General features: G+C 36.2%; 2 protein-coding genes across 3 annotated transcripts; both read right to left on the reverse strand.

The window, feature by feature from the left end:
- Positions 1–2,608: 2,608 nt before the first annotated feature.
- On the reverse strand, positions 2,609–11,541 carry rhcgb (Rh family, C glycoprotein b). Its single transcript, XM_032551103.1, is given in 14 exon segments — positions 2,609–3,442; positions 4,042–4,109; positions 4,643–4,716; positions 4,837–4,961; positions 5,113–5,249; positions 5,348–5,401; positions 5,403–5,486; positions 6,242–6,259; positions 6,261–6,409; positions 6,526–6,673; positions 7,780–7,930; positions 8,482–8,674; positions 11,246–11,324; positions 11,326–11,541. Coding segments are annotated over 14 exon segments (1,473 nt in total). The 5' UTR covers positions 11,470–11,541; the 3' UTR covers positions 2,609–3,393.
- Positions 11,542–13,643: 2,102 nt separating this feature from the next.
- gdpgp1 (GDP-D-glucose phosphorylase 1) lies at positions 13,644–17,603 on the reverse strand. 2 transcript variants are annotated; one of them, XM_032551127.1, is made up of 2 exons: positions 17,446–17,603; positions 13,644–17,205 (listed from the first exon to the last, which is right to left on the reverse strand). In XM_032551127.1, exon 2 carries the CDS (start codon positions 17,095–17,097, stop codon positions 16,135–16,137), a length of 963 nt encoding a protein of 320 aa, XP_032407018.1. In that variant the 5' UTR covers positions 17,098–17,205; positions 17,446–17,603; the 3' UTR covers positions 13,644–16,134. The 2 variants fall into 2 exon arrangements, with proteins under 2 accessions (XP_032407018.1, XP_032407007.1); XM_032551116.1 differs by having other exon boundaries at positions 13,644–17,224.
- Positions 17,604–18,654: the final 1,051 nt, after the last annotated feature.

Raw genomic sequence — 18,654 nt, forward strand, 5'->3', positions numbered from 1 at the left:
TCAACATTAAACATTCAGCTAACTAAGAAAAGTTTAAGAAATACTTTTAATGATGTACCACTTACCTGCCTATAAGAGCAGACCGCAAGAGCTTTAGTTACTGTGATTTAAAGTGTTTGTACCCCTTGAATTTTGGCACATTAAAGTCACAAACTATAAAAGTGTGCAGCTGTAAAGTGGAAGGAAAATAATGTTATTTCCAAAATTCTTAAAACAGTATCATGCATGACATATATTCACGATGCCACCTCCACCACGTTTCACATTTGGGAAGATTGACTTAGTACGATGAAAAAGATACATTTTGGTCTCATCTAAGCCAAACTTTAAATGGGACTTCTTAGGGTTGTGTTTCAGTGATGGCTTTCTTTTTACCATCCCTAAGTAAAGGCCATAGTTCCTGAACCGCTTAATGACTAATAGAGATTCAGTTGATAAATCTCCACACCTGAGCTGGGGATCTAGTTACCATGGGCTCTTGTTGCTTGCCTGTCAGTTTAGTGGACATGAAGCCACTTCTTAAAAAAATATATAGCAGAGTTTTATAAGAGCTTTGTAGATTCATTAGTAAAGATTATATGGATGAAATCTAGATACCATAATTGGTAAATGGAATGCATAGATTATGGAAGAAAATGCTATTTTCTATGATGTATGGGAAGTCTAGATAGGAACATGTGACAACCTCACAAAAAAGTTCATAGGGTTAAACTGACTTCTCAATCACTGAAATGTTTGATATTCCTCTAAATATGGTTAAATCACGGCTGGGTTTTATTTTGGAAAAGGGTTGATAGAGTACAAGCTTACCCTATAACTGTATAACAATTACGAAATCGTACTGTGTACATAAAATACGTACATAAACTCTGTCTTCTTGGATTTAACTGAGCATCACTTTGCAGAGAGGACTTTAAAAAGTTTTTGAATGCTTCAGATTTCTCACTGAGAAATAATCTATGGGGGACCCTTGAGCTGCATAAGATGTGAAGAGATTAGGTAAAGAGAGAAAAGAGTGAAAGCCTGAAGGGTTTATTAACAGGTTTACAGACTCCTGGTTGCTTTCAAAGTGGCTTTTATTGCTCAGTTTATGGCGCAGTGAACGCACAGCTCTAGATACCATTTGGCTGCTGCATATTCTTATAAAACCTCAGTGAATTCAGGGTTGTTGTAATGTTGTGTAACTGCCACGCCACAGATGTAATGACCAGACAAAGGACGCAAGCAAAAGACAAAGTTGCTGTAAGATTAGTTTCCGAGTCCTAAAAGACGATGACAAAAAACAAAACAAATACCGTCCAGCGTGACCTCCCACGTTGTATTTAGATCTGAACAGCTCTGTAAATTTTGCCTTTACTTGTATGTTCTTTTACATTAATGAGCTTCATGGCGGACCCCTTGTATAGGCGCAGGTTTTGTGCAGCTCCCATTCTAAGCTTCCATCCTTCACCCTTCGTTCCCAGTTCCCTCCTTCACTGAAGCTGTCAATCAAAGATCATGATTGAGTCAGTCAGTCAGTCCTCAGCAAAGAAAGAGAGGCCTCATTCCCCTTTTTATGCCCCCTTATGTCTCCAAGTATTCCAGCTCACCTTCTCCGTGGCCCCTGTTCTTACTCAGTTTGTATCTTGCAGAAGACATCAGGGTCTGTTTATAAAGGTCGGACTTGTCATGCAATAAGGCCAGGTTGTCTAAACATAGAAGTGCAAAATGAATACATTTTAAAAATAGTTCTGAATTTGCTTTGGCAATGTTGAATTTTGGCCTTTAAGTGGTTGATGAATAAACATGAAGAGAAGTTAGGGCGGGAAATACACGAGTGGGGATGGTAGAAGAAGACGAAGAGGCCCCGTTTTTGTGTGTATGTGACATGAGGGAAGTATAGAGGGCAACCGAGCAGCCTTTCTTCCCAGCAGGGCTGCATCGCATTTAATTGGAGCACTTGTGGCACCATTACCTCCTTTACTCAAACACGTTCCTGATGACAAAAGAAAACAGCACTAAGCCTGCCTTTGTTGGAAAGGAGACTGTATGAGGAGACGGATTCCTCGCTGCTTCTCATGTGTGGGAATCATCCACACTCTCCCACAGCGAGCTGCTGCTGCCTTCCACCAATCAAATGCCAAGGTTGGGGAGGTGGCTTGGTGAGGGGTTGATGGGGGTGAGACTGCTCAGAAATTCAGCCACCATGGGTGAATGACCGACACTGGCTAGACACCGCTAGATGTAGAGAGAAAATGTGGCATCTTCAGAAAAACTAAACGTCATGCTCTGTATCTTTGCAAATGGCCACTTTTATGATACATCTAACGTATTAATGTGAGAAACAAAACACTGAATCGTTTTCCTAATCAATGCTTTTAAAATATTTGTCTGTGTTTTGCATTATGAGTGACAATTTGCTTCCCCTTAATTAAGTAACAATGGTTTGCAGTATGTAGTTTGTTTTTAGTCACCACAGTGTCATGAGGACTGCTACACTCTGCTTTTTTTTTCTTTTAGTGAAATTTGTTTATAACTATTTCTTTAAACCAAAATGTAAACTTCTCTGTAAATGTTTGTTAATTAAATAAATCTGATAAATTAGACACCACACTTTTGCATTGGAACATATTGATAATTAATTCTTAATTTATTATTAAATCAAATTAGCATTAAGAAACTTCTCAAACAGTATCACAAACATTTTACCTGTCGCTGACAAAATCAATATTTTGTCAATTGCAAACGCTTTAGCCCTTTGCTTAGATTTAATTAACTAAGATGCTTGTGGAACATTATTAATATTTCAGGCACATTTATTTTGTGTATTGGACAAAAAGGAGGGCTTCCAGATGGAGGAAATTAGTATGATACAAAATTCCCTACTTATGTCTTATACAGCATTAATAAAGTGACAATATAATATAAATGCTAAATATGAAGAAGCCCTTAAAGTCACACCATCACTTAGTTTGTAACAGTTGCAACATCCTTTGGCTTTTACAATCAGGAACATAATAAACTTTTTTCAAATTCTGTAAGAAATGTACACGAAGAAACAGAAAAAACAATAAATGACAAATAAAAAACAAGATGTGCCTGTAAATAAAGGAAAGTGCAGAAAAACTTAGAAATCAGGAATAACTTGATTAAATTCCCAAATTGGTGTTACATGAGGTGCTAATATGTATCTTTTCAACTAAAAACTACTGTTTCACTATGATAGAACACAAAAAACACTTCACATCATTAAACTTTTGAAATGAGGCAATTTGAGATAAAACCTGTAAAAATTTTAATATTTCTCATTACTATTGTTTTTTAAAGCAAATTGTCTTCTATGTATAGATCTTTTTCCTCCAATAGAGAAATAACAAAATGAAATGGGGAACAGCCAATCAATTCAGGAACCATTCAAGATCGGGTCCTGGGATATGGCTCCATGGAGAAATTTGTATCAGCACTGAAAAGAAAGCAAAGTTACATAAACAATCATGTTGAATGTTTTGCTCCAAATATGTATGAAGCATGGAAAATAACCTCTCCAAAGACCTCTGACTCTTAGATTACATGAATTTCAATAAGATTTGATCAAAATCCAGAGTTCATCTTTCTATAGAAGAGGAACTAATGATAGATTTATTATCAGTGTAAACATGAAGGCTGCTACATAAACCCAAGGTCACTTTGATGAGTCACAGACGTGAAGGTGTTCTGCAAAAACCCCCATCAACAAATAGCAGGAGAGAGAAACTTCACTTGGAATCACTGAGCAATGGATCATGTCAGCGTTTTGTAAACGAGCCCACACTGCGCGGCAGAGGCCTCTGTGCGAAGCCGCACTTTGTCCTCATAGTGTACTCCTTACATTAAAACATTGTAATCCCCATCAAGAGCAAAAGCAACGACCCACACCTTCTCTCCTTAAAGTGGACTCTGCTGCCACCAAGAGGACAGTAAATGCAGCACGTCTTTAACTGTACAATGTGGCTGTTTTATGGGATAATCATCTTTATGATCCATATTACTTATAGCTAATATATAGATGAATCAAATACTCACATGTCTTTGTTCCGCATGTGGTTGTTGTATTGCAGGACAGGTGGGATACTCTCCTCGTCTTCTGGCACCTGGAGACAAAGCAGCAACCGTCACAAATGCGTGGCATCAAAATCTGAGATTTTCTGCCCATTTTGTTCAGTGTTGGAAACCAGAAAAGTTTTTGTCACTGAAGTATAGCAGGAATTATTCCGGGTGAATTTGGTTTATGTAAACTAAAAATAAAAGAACTGCATTTTTTTTAATGGGTATCAGGATAAAGGAACATAAACATGAATCCATGCCACACTGCAATTAAAATAGAACATTTTAAAAAATCAGATACCGTTTCCTTTCACTTCACAATTATTTGCTTGTCTGTGCTGTTTGGCCACATTGCATCCCAATAAAATACATTAAAGTTTGTGTTTGCAATGTAACAAAATGTAAAAATAAATAAATAAATAAAAGTACATAGAGTATTTATGCAATGCATTATGTTAAATTTGGTATTCCTATACTGCGTGCTGATCATTTTATTAGGATCAAAATTATGAGTCCCTTTATTTGACTATTTTCTCTTTATTAAAATTCTTTTAAAAAGTATAAACTGCCTGCCTCTTACCTCCCAGTAAGTCTCATCATCAAAGCAGTTGTCATCTGCAGGATCTCCCCAGATGGGTAATCTCAAGATGGCTCCTAGAATGACAAATAAAAGACAAAGTTATAATGTAAAAATGTACAGTTTGCAAAGTGAAGCCATTGTGTTGCTACACAGGAAGATCCCAATTATTGTTTTTAAAGTTATTCATTCCCTACCGACTATCATGCCTCCTCCTATACCGAAGATGAGAGCCACACAGAGGCCTCCGGCCTGGTGACCTCCCTGCGTTGTGGGCTCCATCTTCTCAAAAGCCCCTTCGAAGTCAAAAGTCTTCACCAACCTTTAATTGAAAACAAGACTTTTAATGTTCCTCTAAATTTGCAAAAAAAAAAAAAAAGACATTCACAAGCAGTGTAACCTTCAATTTAAATTGAATTAGGCTTCTGTTAATCTGTCGTTTTGTTTTCTCCTTGCTAGACAAGAAAATTTACCCTTCATGTCCATAAACAGACTCTGACGCAGCTGCAGCGGTGATAGCTCCAACGATACCACCTATAACACCTGGCATGGCATGGAGATTGTGGACTCCACAGGTGTCTTGGACCTTCATGTACTTCTCCAGGAAAGGCTGATGGAGGGAAAAGAAGGTATTCACTGAGGTTATTAATATCACAAAAGACTGAGTTTATATAATACTTTATTATGGCTGTCAAATAAAGATCTTACACTGATGTATATGTATCCAAGTGTGGAGATAACACCACAGCAGAAGCCAACGATGAAGAGATCCGTAGGGCATCAGCATGAACTCAGCTGCTGTTCCTACTGCAACGCCTCCAGCAAGTGTTGAGTTCTGGACGTGAACCTGGGAAAAAGGTGAAGAATCCATTAAATTAAAGCAAAAGTATTTCATTTTAGTCCAAGCGTTTACAATAAAATATAATGTGTTGCTTTCTGCGGTCAACCAGTGAAAATGGTAAAGTGTTCAGTCATCATTCTGGGATGACTTCTCTAGCTTTTATTCGAAGAAATATAAATATATCATGCCTTCCATAATAGTTTTTAGAAATACTAACTCTTCTCCATTTTATTTAGTTTTTATTACAGTTTTATACTATCAGATATGTTATGATTGTTGATGCAATTTTGGCAGATTTTGGTTTACTGTTATTGTTCTTAAATATGGTATATAAATTAACTTGACATTGACGAGTATTTAAATCTCTCAAACCTTTTCATATTTTATCCTGTTCCAACTACAAACAGCAATGTGTTTGATTTTGATTGCATGTAATAAACACAAAGTACTGGGTAACTATGAATTGAAAATTAAATGGTTTTATAAATTTTATACTGGACCTATAAATAGTGACTGTACTACAACTGTTTATTGTTGAACAAACGCTAAAGTCTTTAAGGTACTGTCTCTTTAAGAAACCTTTTCTGCTAGGCCCTGTTGGCTCTGATTGGTTTAAAATTGTCCACAATTAGCCTAATGAATTATGCAAGAGTACGGTATATGGTTTTGATGTCATTTTGTGATAGTTTGGTTTGTTTTATAAGAGAAAATATTAAACTTTTTGTGTTTGCTAGGGTTTTTTTTAATTTGCTTTTCCTTACCATATCTAGTTTTCCAGTGTTTCTGGAAGAGGCTTGACATAGCCACTGTGGTGAGCACAGTTGAGGCCAAAGCCAGGTAAGTGTTGATGACCGCTCTGTGCTGCCCATCACCATGATCTGTGATTGCTGAGTTGAAGCTGGGCCAGAACATCCACAAGAAGAGGGTACCTGTAAAAAAAAAAAAAAGAAGTCAAAGTAATATGAGTGGAGAAAGTAGAATAAGAACACAAATAGAAAAAAAAAAAATCAATGTAACACAATCTTTTGTGCTAAACCCAGCTTACCAATCGTAGCAAAGACATCTGAATGATACACGGAGCCTTGTAAGCGTGAGCTCTGGTCCAGGTTAGGCCGATAGAGCATCCATGAAATGGAAAGTCCATAGTAAGCTCCAAAAGTGTGGATCACCATGGAGCCCCCAGCATCCCTGGCCTTAAGGAAGAAAAAGTAGTTTGAGGTTTACAAAAACTGCATTCATGATTATTTGTCATTAGGTGCATAAAAGGAGATTAAAACACAAAACGTTAGATTTGGATTTCTTTGTTTATAGTGCCGTCACAATAAACACATTCAAATGTGTATAATCATGAAATGGAAGGGAGAGAAAAAATATATGGTTATGTCTACAGTTTGCCACAGCAGGAGACAGCAAACATGTTGAAGAAAGTGCTTTGGTCTGCTCAGACCAGAATATTACTTTTTGTACTTTCAAAAAACACTATGTGTGATGACAACTAACATCTTTCATCATCCCTCTAAATATCATTCCTGTTCTGGTTCAGAACCTCATAGAGGGTATATAGGACTCCAAAGTCTTGGTGCAAACTTACTAGCTTAGATCAAATCACGCTAAATTGTAATAATTACATTATGGGCAACGCTTAAAAGCAGATTTTTTCAGAGGCTTTCTATCTATTCTGATAGAATATGAGTTATTTTGGAACATGGGCAAAAAATTCAGTCTGCAGATGTGCAAAACTGAAAGGGGCATTCATCTGAAAGACTTGTAATGCAGCGACCACTGTTTCCACATAGTTCTGGGAGTAAAATGCAAATCCTAGTCACAGTTTTCATATTTTTATAGGTAAAGGAACAATTAAAAACATCTTTTATTTTACTCTCCTCTTTCAAATAAATCCTGTTAACTACACATCTGTTGTATTTTCTAAGTGATATATCAGGTTGTAGATGGGTGAACATAATCATTGCTTCGTTTACAGTAAAAGAACAGATCTAATTAAAATCATTAGCAGTGTGTATGAACTGCAGCATTTATAAGGTACAAATGTATTATGCCATCAAATTATTATCAGTATCAAATAATAGTTTTACCCCCTTGTCATAAAGTTACTGTCAGTGTCTCATAATAATTTTACCCCCAATACTTTCTCCCCTTTATATGATATATTGGAAAAACTGCTTTGATTATATCTCTCCTTTTGAGAGCATGGCTATGAAGACTCAAGCCTGATTTTGTTTGCATGTTGATGGTGACAGACAGCCAAAACCATAAAGAGAGAGAAAAAAACTTAACTTACATGGATGAGATTCAAGATGATGTATTCCTCTACAGCAAAAAGTGTTATTCCAAACAGAGTCAAAACCATCAGCTGGACCGGGCTGACCTTTCCCAGCAGAGCTCCATATGCGATCAGGCAGCCGGCTACACAGAAATCTGCATTGATAAGGCTGAGGAGAGAAAATAAAGAAAACAAACAAGGCAACAGGAGATCAGCAGCAAGCTCACAGTGTCTGTGATGGGACTGTTAATCTTCAGCAAATGTCCGACACTGAAACTCATAAACCATATATTTTTTTTAAGCCCTGAAGTATAAGGAATCAAATTTCCGTTATTGTTTCTGAGAGTAAGGCGGAAAACACACGTCTCACTTTGTTTGGCACAAAGTGAGGTGGTGGCTCTTCATCCATATTGTCATTACTCAGCAGTGCAAGGTTTTGTTTGCCTTAAAGCCACAAACAGATCATCTAAAGAGACAGGAAGTATTTTCCTGGAATCTGCAAGTTAAACTGGTTCCTCCACCCTCATTTCTTTCCATCTATGGAAACTATGCTGGTCAAAACATATTCCCACAGGATGTATTTCAAATAAAGACAAAAGCAAATATCAGTTTACTGGATAACCTGATTAGGTTATTGATTTTTTTCCCACTTCAAGTTCTGTAATAGCACTACAAACTACAAACACTTTAGAATTAGGCAATTCTAGCTACAGTGTTTACTTTTCAATCCCAATTTTGATCTTCCCATCAGTGTAGTCCAAGGAGTGGAACCAGCCCTGCATCAGCAGCGCCCACTGGAGGCCGAAGGCGGCAATCAGGAAGTTGAAACCCACTCCACCGAAGCTGTAACGCTTCAAAAACGTCATCAGGAACCCAAACCCTACAAATATCATCACGTGTACGTCTTGGAAACCTGGAAAAGAAACAAGATGGGAATGGATAAACTGAAGCAATAAAATAAAAGGTCCTTAAACTTCAGCTGAAACAGGATTTGCAACAAGCAACTTTCCAAGAAGAGCAGTCTGGTTTTAAAGGTAAAAAAAATGGGTTGCATAAAAAAAAAAAAAACTTAGACAAACATAGAATGACCAGAGAAAAACCTCAAATCAGTTTTCACAAAATTTCACCATTAATTGTTTCACTTGCCTTCTTTGTTCCTGTTCTAAATCTTTTGGGTTTCTTTTAACATATTTATCTGGCCAAACAGTAGCAGAAGAATCAGCATATCTAGAGATTAGGGCAGGATTTCAGAATTTATAACGTATAAAATATGGATTTATCCTTAATCAAAATCATTGAAATTACAAACTAGTTACCTAACAGTGCAAGGTGTTAAAAATGTATACATTTCATCCTATTCACTGTAAGTCAGAACTGTAAAGATAACTGTTGTCAGGTGTTCAAACAAAGAAGATTGTAACAGATATGCCCATCCCAGCAAATAAAGGCACGCATCGTCTGTGTGCTGACTAAACTTGCTGAGAAAAGGATTGCAGATGTGAACTGTACCACAGCATGACACAGCACTGAATGCAAAACATATCTCCTTGTTGGCACAGCAAAGCTTGGATAAGACATATTCCAAAACAAAATGCTTAGGAGAAAATGTGTCCAAAATTGACTCATTTGTCAAATATGTACAGTGCTGTCTAACGGACACAAAAATAATTTCCCACCAGAGAGAAATGATTAAAGAGGCATCTTATTTCTGCTTTGATACCTTGAGGGCTGCATGACTGCAGACCTGCTCATGGGGGAAGTATGAATTCAAAACAGTAGCAAGTTGTTTAACAGAAAACTGTCAGGGTTATTTGGAGATCACAGTAACATAATGACCCAGAGTTTTGAGTCCAACAAAAAGGTTGAAAATGAAAGTAAATTAGATTATTGATTAAGTGGATCAGCTATATTGGGAGAAATGGCTCAAAATAATTATTTTTTGAATTTAAAGGGGAAGAGAAGCTGTTTTAAAAACAAACATCTTAGCTGTTTTTAAAACATATCTCATACCCCGTTTCAAATATCCTTGAAACTAACTCTAATTTCTTTATGATGTGCTTCATTAAAAACAAACGTTTGTGTAATGGTCCAGTGGCTCTGAACAAATCTAAAAGTGCAAAATGAGCTTGAAAATTGGAGAGTAGACTAAATAAGGACTAAAGAAGAATCTGACCCGAACTTTTTTGAAATTATATCTGAGAGAAATATCTATATTCCTAGATATTCCTCTTTAGTGATGAGTATGTTCCTTTTCAAAGGATTTCCCCCTCCCCACCTAAAAATTAGAGAACACTTTAAATGTTATTAAACTTAGCTTTTTCCTATCTAAATGCTCTTACCAAATGCGTTTCCTAAGTGCATACAAAGCCCCACATGGATGGGGTTCTCCAGCAGAGAACCAGTTCAGACTCTACAGACAGTTTGCTTTAATAACATGCCTCCTCAATGTAGCTTGGCACAATGGCATATTAGATACGAGCGAGGTATCGTGTGAAGATGACTCAAGGACTCAAGCATCATGGTGCTTGTTTATTTTTCCATGATCTTAAAAAAATATTTAAGATAATGGAAACTTGTGATATAGCACATTTAATTTAAATAGATGTTTTTCTTATAAACAAAAATAAAAAATCAAATTCATACATTGATGCACCAACAAGGCAAAAACCTAAAAAGAAACAATAGAAGAAAAAAAAGTTAGAAATAGAAAGATTGCCATTAAGGACTGTAAATTGAGGGGGGAAATGAAGTTGAAACATGGTGTGGTGATACAGTTGGATCTTATTTTTAGGACAAACAGCCTGAATCAAAAATATGGATGCCGGCATCTGCCAGTCAGTTTTACTTGTGTCCACAACGTCACAACTGCCTGACATCTCACAGCACCTGCCCTGTCAAACACTATAGTCTGCATTGAAAAGCCAAAAAAAATCTCCTACTGCTTCAGTTTCCGCAGAAGAAGGGTTCTGTTTGGTTTAGAAACTGAGCTCCATGGGATTATGTTTACCCTATATAATGTCAGAATGCATCGTGGAGATAGATTTATGATAAACAGAAATTGACACCGCAAAAGTTCTGTGTAGAACGAAACAACCACACCCATAGAAAACAGTCTCAAATGCTCACTTCTGCAGAATCCAAACAAAAGTTCCACAAGGAAAATGAAACAAAGGAAAAGCAGTGAGTCTGGAGATGTGAGAGGTAGAAAATATAAAATCCCAGAGGAATGAAAACCCCCTGGGTGATGTGCAGGAACAGGCATCAGACCTTTGTCAGCAATTCAGAATAATATGAAAGGTCATCACAATATTACACCTGGCACTAATTTGATATTACCAATGATAAAGTAATAAATAAAAAAAACATTTAATCTGTAATATGTGACAATGTAGATTTTTTTGGCTCCTGTGTTAGCAAATGATAAAATAGAAATGAAATCTCAGAAAATATTAACTTGAGTAAATAGTTAAATAGGTTTACTTACTTGGATATCTGAAGTAGAAGTCATTCTCTATGTCACTTGATATATTCTTGAGTTTTTTGTGCTCAATCCAGTGTGGGTCCTGATTCTTCATTATATCGAATAAAAATCCCAAACAGAATGATCATGGCCGTTTGCCACACCACACACACTGCAGGCAAACTGAAGCGAACATTAGTATTCTTCGTGCGGTCGCACATATCCCTGAAGCTCTGGGCAGCCCCCATGTTAGCTGCTTTTCTGTTGCAAATTTTTCAGGTGTCAGAGATCCTGAAAGCTTAAATGTCTCAGCTGAGCTGCTGTCTGAAAAGCCCAGAGCATCTTCAAGAAGTATCCAGTCTGAGGACACTCCCACAGTCACTCCTCCCTCCATGCATATGGAACATACCTAACTCTATACAGGGACATTTTTCTTTACTTTACTTTCTTTACTTTATATTGATTGTACAGACAAATTAGACAAGTTTGTTATCAACAGTGATGAAGCCTCAACAATTTTTTGGGATGTTTTGTCGTAAGAAAGATGGTTCATGGTTCGATATAAATGGCAAATCCCATACTTTACTCTCAACATATGAAGTGATGTGGTCAACTACACTTGACCTCCTCCCTTAATACAAACAATAGTTGCATGTCAGGAAAGGTACAAAGGCATTTCTTTGTTCACAGCTGTTCACTCTTCCTGCATGTATTATTTTTTATTTAGCTTTTAGACAAAGAAAAAAGAAATCTCCATTGTGAACATGCTGTCCTGTAAAGCATAAATAGTGAATTATCATTTTCTGTGTTGACTGGAGAGTCATAGTGTGAAGCTGAAAAAAGAAACAGTAAATTGTAGGCTGGCAATTGAGACTTTTTTCTGTACCTTAAGAAAAAAAAAGTACAGTAAATTAAAATTTCAGGATCAGAGCAACTTTAATCCAAGGTCATTATAATATGACCAGGACCATGCAATGCTTGCCAAAGCAGACTAGTGGCCGAGGGAAACATTTTGGGACACAAAGCACCAGTGTCCCAAAAAGGTTCTTTGTCACCTTTTGCTTTTAGCATGTTGACTAAGTCTCCAAATTTAGTTTAAATAGTGTACAAAACAGAAATACAGTGTACTGTTTGTATTACAAATAAAGGGCCAGGATGAAGTATAATGGGCAGTGTCACCTTTTCAGTTAGAAAACAAATTTTGTTCTACATTTTGATTGATGACTACAACAAAACAGAGATCGATATTTAAATTTTTTGTCCTAATTTTTTCATATGCACTAATGGTGCAATATGCACAATGTGTATAATGTGCATTTTGATGACATGCTGTTTTCTTTCAGATGTAACAGATTATCTCCTGAGACCTAAGCAGAAGGATGAGTTGCCTGAGATATTAGTGTAACTGCTTGGTCTGCAGTGTCCAATTCAGTTTTCCTACATTCAGTTTTCATGGTAACCCGCTGGTTTACTGGAAGCTGTAAATAATACATACTGTTTACTGCTAACAGACGAACACAGGGGCATCGTGATTCATTTAGCCAAATGTAAACTTACTAGTCTTGAATAAATAGGCCACAGCAAATTTGCACACAACCATTCTCAAAAGTGAAGACAATAAATAAATAAATGAAAACTTGTTGTATTCTTCTGAAACCTGATGTCAATAATTATTTTTAAAGACACAAAATAACTATGTCTTTGTGCATTGGTGGCTTTAATACTTGACTACTTCAAGTATTAAAATAATTTAAGCTTAAGAGGTGAAAGTGGGTCAACAGTGTCTCTACAATGCTGTTACTGTAGAGATGGCTGAGTTATTGAAGAATGTCTGACTGTATACTAGAGAAAGGTTTAAAGCCCATAAAGCTTAGCATGACAAAATAAAGCTGAAAAATCTTTACATTAATAATAATAATAATAATAATACTTGTCTCCTTTTTTTTGTAGGTATTTTTCTTACAGTTTACAGTTTTAATTTGCTATCCAATCAAAATCTGTGTGTATCTGGCTTAATTTCAGACAAGGCATCAGATCAATCAGTTGAAAAATGAATCAGATGAAAAATAAAACAACTATATAATAAAAAGAAACAGAAAAACAAACTTGTACATGCATCAACCACTTGCTAGTCAATGATCCACCATTTATGAGAAACATCGCTTCTGCATATGCTAACAGTCATAATGCATTGCCTGTTAGCTGTGCTATTTCTATCATTTTATACAACTATGAGACAGAACACTGTTCACCTCGTCACCAGAACATCTTTATGTCCTATAAGCAGGTTGCAGGTACTCATGCAATGAATGCCAAAGTGTCCTAAAGCTGCTCTTTCATCAACTGGTAACCAGAAATATTACAAAGAACGTATTATGTAGGTTTTCTCTGAATTAGTAGGTAACACACACACACTATGTGATACATGTTGATGTCTGGAGGTTTGTGTAATTTCTCAAAGTGGATGTATAGTAAATCCAGTTTTGCATTACGCTACATAAAAGGGAGAGGCATGGATGTTTACACATAAGCCACAATGTACACCAAGTGTTACGTCAGAAAAATCAAACAAGTGGGACTTCGAAAAGAACCTGCAGGTACAAAACGTCACAAGTTTGTTCTTTTTCCAATGAAACTGCAATGGTTATGATAGATCTCCAGAGCTGCTGAGATCTAATGAGAAGAACAGACAAAGCAATGTTTAACACCCAGCTTATAGTAAATAAAGTCATTACCTAGTGACTTTTATGGAAGAATTCAAAATGTGATACTGTCAACTCCTTTAAATGATGCCAAAACAAATCTGGGAAGTAATTTTTTATTATTTTTTTTTTGTTGTTGTTGAAAAATCAGTGTACCTTGCAATGTCCGGCTTATTCTGATTGAACAAAGCATGTTTAAATGGGTAGTCTAAAGTAAATTCTTGGGGGATCAGATATGAAGCATAAGGATTATAGTGTTTGATTTAAAAAAAATATGAGAGTAACCGCAGAGTAATCAGTGGTGTAGTGATTAAAAAAAAGAAAATCCCAAATGCAAACAACCACTGAGCAAAGAAACAGCTGGCCTCTCTTATTCATCTAGGATACTAAGAAGTTCAAGGCTGAGATATATATTTTTTCATATTAAAGAAAAAAGATTTAAATAGTGTGAAAAATACACTGCCTGCTTCAATAGATAAAGATCATGTTGAAAGCTGCCTGGCCCTCATTAAAGTGAGCAGCTATATGCTCAATGATCCTAGAAAGTCATGCTGCTGCCTAGGTGAGGTCATTCTGGCGGAAGATGTGTTTACCTGGGATGATGTGCGGCACTGATAGGTAGGTGTTCACGTGTTAACAAGAATCTGTTCAAAAATGGTATCCATAGGAGTTAGAAGCCAGAATCCACGGCAGACCAACAAGAACAGAAAGGTAAGGCATCTTACATTTGCCAAAAAACATCTAGATGATAGTTTATGAAAACATTTTGTGGACTGTTGAGACAAATGCGTAATCTTTTAGACGGTGTGGGTTAGGTGGCAACTGGAAAAAAAAATTTAACCGCATCTCAGAAAAAAATATACTGACAACCAAACCTCATGATGATATGTGGGGCTGATCTGATGGCTATTAGAAAATCCTGAAGGAGTTTTTATTTTTTGTCAATACCAACACACTGTGAAGGTTTGGTATCTTTCCTCAAAATAGTCATAAAATGATACTATCATACCAGCCCATGTCAAGTCATAAATTTCAGATGCTACATTAATAGAAACAGTTACAGTATTTAACAGTAATGTGATTCTGCCAACAGGTCAGCAAAATGTTAAGTTGCTTAATTTCTGTCAGTCATAAACCATTTCCTAACAAATTAGCAGCTTTCAGCTTTTCTACAATGCAGTCCAGCATCAACACAACCTTTCAACATGACAACTGGTTTTCCATTTGCCTGTTTATACTGTACATTCACAGACAATTAAACATCCGGGTTTCTATTTGTTCAACTGAGTCATTTCTTCAAGTCTCATATGACTTTTGCCTGGAGTTATATGTCACAGCTACATGCAGTTTCAAATGTTAAGAAACTACATGTAGCTGAATCCTTATGCTTATTAAAACACTCTTAGTAGAACTATGAGGTTTCTAAGTCAGGATAAAGACCTTATACACAGCCAGCTTCCTTAAGCTATAACTTAATGGGATAAAATAAGTCTGTAAACTAAAAGTAAATGCTCATTATTTTGGTGTCTTCAACACCAATATCCTGTTGAAGACATGAATTTTTTTCTATATTATTATTTTATAGAAATATATTGTTATTTCTAATATCTTCAAAATTAGAAATAATTCTAACATATTTTTAGAATTAATTTTTCTTTTGGGTTTATTACTTCTATTTCTTTTTAATTGGTCATGAACAACTTTACTTTTGGTAGGGTATCTATTGATTTACTGTTTATGATACAGAGCTCCTAAATATTTTTTATTTAAATTTTCAGACTTAAATGTCTTGATATTTCTTTCAGTTTATTTATTTACTGTGAGCCTTATTGAGGGTGGAGGACCCTTTTCAATTTGTTTTGCTTATTTTCGCTTCTTGACTAACCTACATCAGTTCAGTTTCAAAATCTGTAACACTTAAGAGTTTTCAAATGAAGACCAGATAATTGTATATCCAATTCAGATTTATTTACACACATTCAATTCTTGAAACCTTTTCTGGTAGAGACACTATTTTTGATGTTTTGACACCAAAGGGGGTTTAGGTACCTTTTAGGTTAAATCTGATATTTAAACAAAAGTGCATTTATTAATAGACTTCAGTCAGTAACTCAAAAGCAAAACCATTAGCAACTCATTAGCTGATGCTGACGTTTTGGAGTTTTACGCACTGCACTGAATCTTTAAGTTTTTCAAGGTGTATTCCAGGCATTAGTGAGTCAGTAAGTGTTTAACAAGCTGTTCTTCCAGTTTGTGAAACTCATCATCAGGCAGAAGATACTTCTGAACTATACTGATGACCTCTCTCTCAGTTGTACACTCAAAGTCCTTTTTGTTTTTAAAGGGTAAATGCCCTGCTAACTCACAGAGTGCAACATTAAGGGCAGATTCCTCTTTGGCACCGAAGCAGGATGTTCTGGGCCAAATAGCTATACGAACACCTTTTCTTAAACAGCGCTCCTTTGCAGTCTGCATTTGACCACTTGGTGGGCATCCTCTGGTCAGGAACAGATTATGAGCGATGTTTTCACCCACAAAAAAGTCTGTCACTTTACAGATCGTTCTTGCTGCCGTCTCCACTTCTTCGGATTCTGTATAGAGCAAAAATCCAACCGGAAAATCTTGGATGCGAAAAAAATTCTTCTCAGGTATCAAAGGTTTAGCCAGGCTGGATTCAATCTTCAGCTCATGGTCCAGGTAATATCCATGAAGGTGTAAGTGATTAACAGATGCAAATGCTCCAAGGCTGTTAAACCCCACACGGAAACCTGGGCTGGAGCTGAGGAGCACAGACTCGATACCGACCTGGACAGCAGCTTTTGTCAGGATCTGTGGTAAACAGAGAGACGGATCTGGAACAAGAAGACAGTGTCCAAACTCCAAAGGGCTAACATTGATCAACACAACCATCCTGCAAGTTTGAGGCAACTGGTCATCAGGCACATCTCTTCCTCCACCTGTGTCCTTCATCATCTCAAACATAATTTCCTCTGCATTTATTTTGTTGAAGTTAAACTGGCTGGGATTAAACTCTTGCTGAATGCTCAGTATCTCCTGGGGCTTCCTCCTCTCAATTCCACGTTGAACATTGAGCTGAGCGACGTAACCATTTGACCCTGGTAGGACACGTGTTTTTAAATCCCCTAGAAGGTAGCGAAAGAGTCCTCTGTCCATCCTGTCTGTCCAACCATCTCTGATGAGCGAGTCAAGCTTGGAAGAGGGTGGACGGTTTTCTCTTTTCTGAAGCACATCTGTGACAAACTCCTCAGTGCTGTACACAAACTGAGGCAGCATGGTTGATCTGTTAGTGAGCAGAACAAATTAAATACACGATATTCAAGTGGTCAGTAGTTTCTGTTAATACTAATATTTTAAATTATGTTAAGTCAGGACGATCTTAAACTTTATATAAAATTGGTGTACTGTTGGATTTTTTTTTTAGCTAAACAAGCTGTTTAAGATCTTCGTTTGTTTCATTGACTGACACAAAACGAAGTTTTACGTCTTTTTTTGTTACCTTACCTTTGTGTACGGGCACCAAGAGACTGCTTCGCGAATACATAAACAGATGTAAAGTACTTCAAAATTCAGAACTCTCTCCTATTTAAATTAAATTAAGCACATTTGATGCGGTAAGTGTAACACCAGGAAGCTGACCTAGCTGCGTTTTACGCTTTCCTTTTCCGATGTTCACTTCCTGTCTTCAGAATAAAAGCTCACTGAAGGAAAATTTACTATGATTTGATTACATTTTTCAAGTCAGTGTTATATTATATCTATGTTATCAGTAATAACTAGACTTACATTAGAGAAAATAGTATAGAACTTAAACTCCTGAAACATTGTTGTTTATTGCCAGCCAATGTATTCTTTGCATTTAGTGCAGATGAGCTTTTTTTGTGGATGATTTACAGACAAAATAAATGTTCTGCCAGAATTGGTGTTGTTAAAGCAATATTTCTGTAAAGGATTTGAGACAAGCATATTTCCATTTGAAATTTCATTATTTTTATTTCATTAAAAATAATTTTTGACTATTTTATCAGTATGTATATTTGTGTGTGACGTCATGAAATAACTTATAAAATTATTCCACATGGATCTATGTTTAAGCTATACTGTTTAGACTTTAAGTAATCTTCTGTTTATATGTGGAAATGATCTATTAATTAATTCCTGTTATCACGAATCCATCCATAATAATGAAAACCATTTTTTTATTGGTTTATCTATATATTATTTTCAATTACTTTTAACATATTTTAACAGCACTGATGTTTTCATATTTTGTTTTTAGGGTGACTATCAAACAAGAGAACTACAATATTCAACTGCTATTTTAGAGCTGATTCATACACTGTAGGGTTAACTAAGTCAAAAAGAATGAGCAGCTGCCCAGTCAGTCTCCATGCTTATTTTAGTCACTGCATGCTTCCAAAGATAAAGCAGGCAGTGACTGGCAGAGCTGTGTGTCTGCTTAAGAGATTTGGGGTTCAGAACACTTCGTGTCACTTGACTAGGTTTCAGAACACGAAGGAGCTACACATTTGCACATTTAATTCCAAATTCAAGGAGGTGAGAGGATGGAAAGAAGTAAAAATAATGTAAGTACGGCTGTGTTTTAATTTTTCTTTAATATGTTATGAAGAAAATTGTAATAAAGCATGAACAACACTTTTGTTGGGGAGCTCTTTACTTTCTAGGTATTTTTAAATGTTTGATGTTTAAAGA

Source organism: Xiphophorus hellerii, chromosome 2, assembly GCF_003331165.1.
Source record: "Xiphophorus hellerii strain 12219 chromosome 2, Xiphophorus_hellerii-4.1, whole genome shotgun sequence".
NCBI classification, from domain to species: domain Eukaryota; kingdom Metazoa; phylum Chordata; class Actinopteri; order Cyprinodontiformes; family Poeciliidae; genus Xiphophorus; species Xiphophorus hellerii.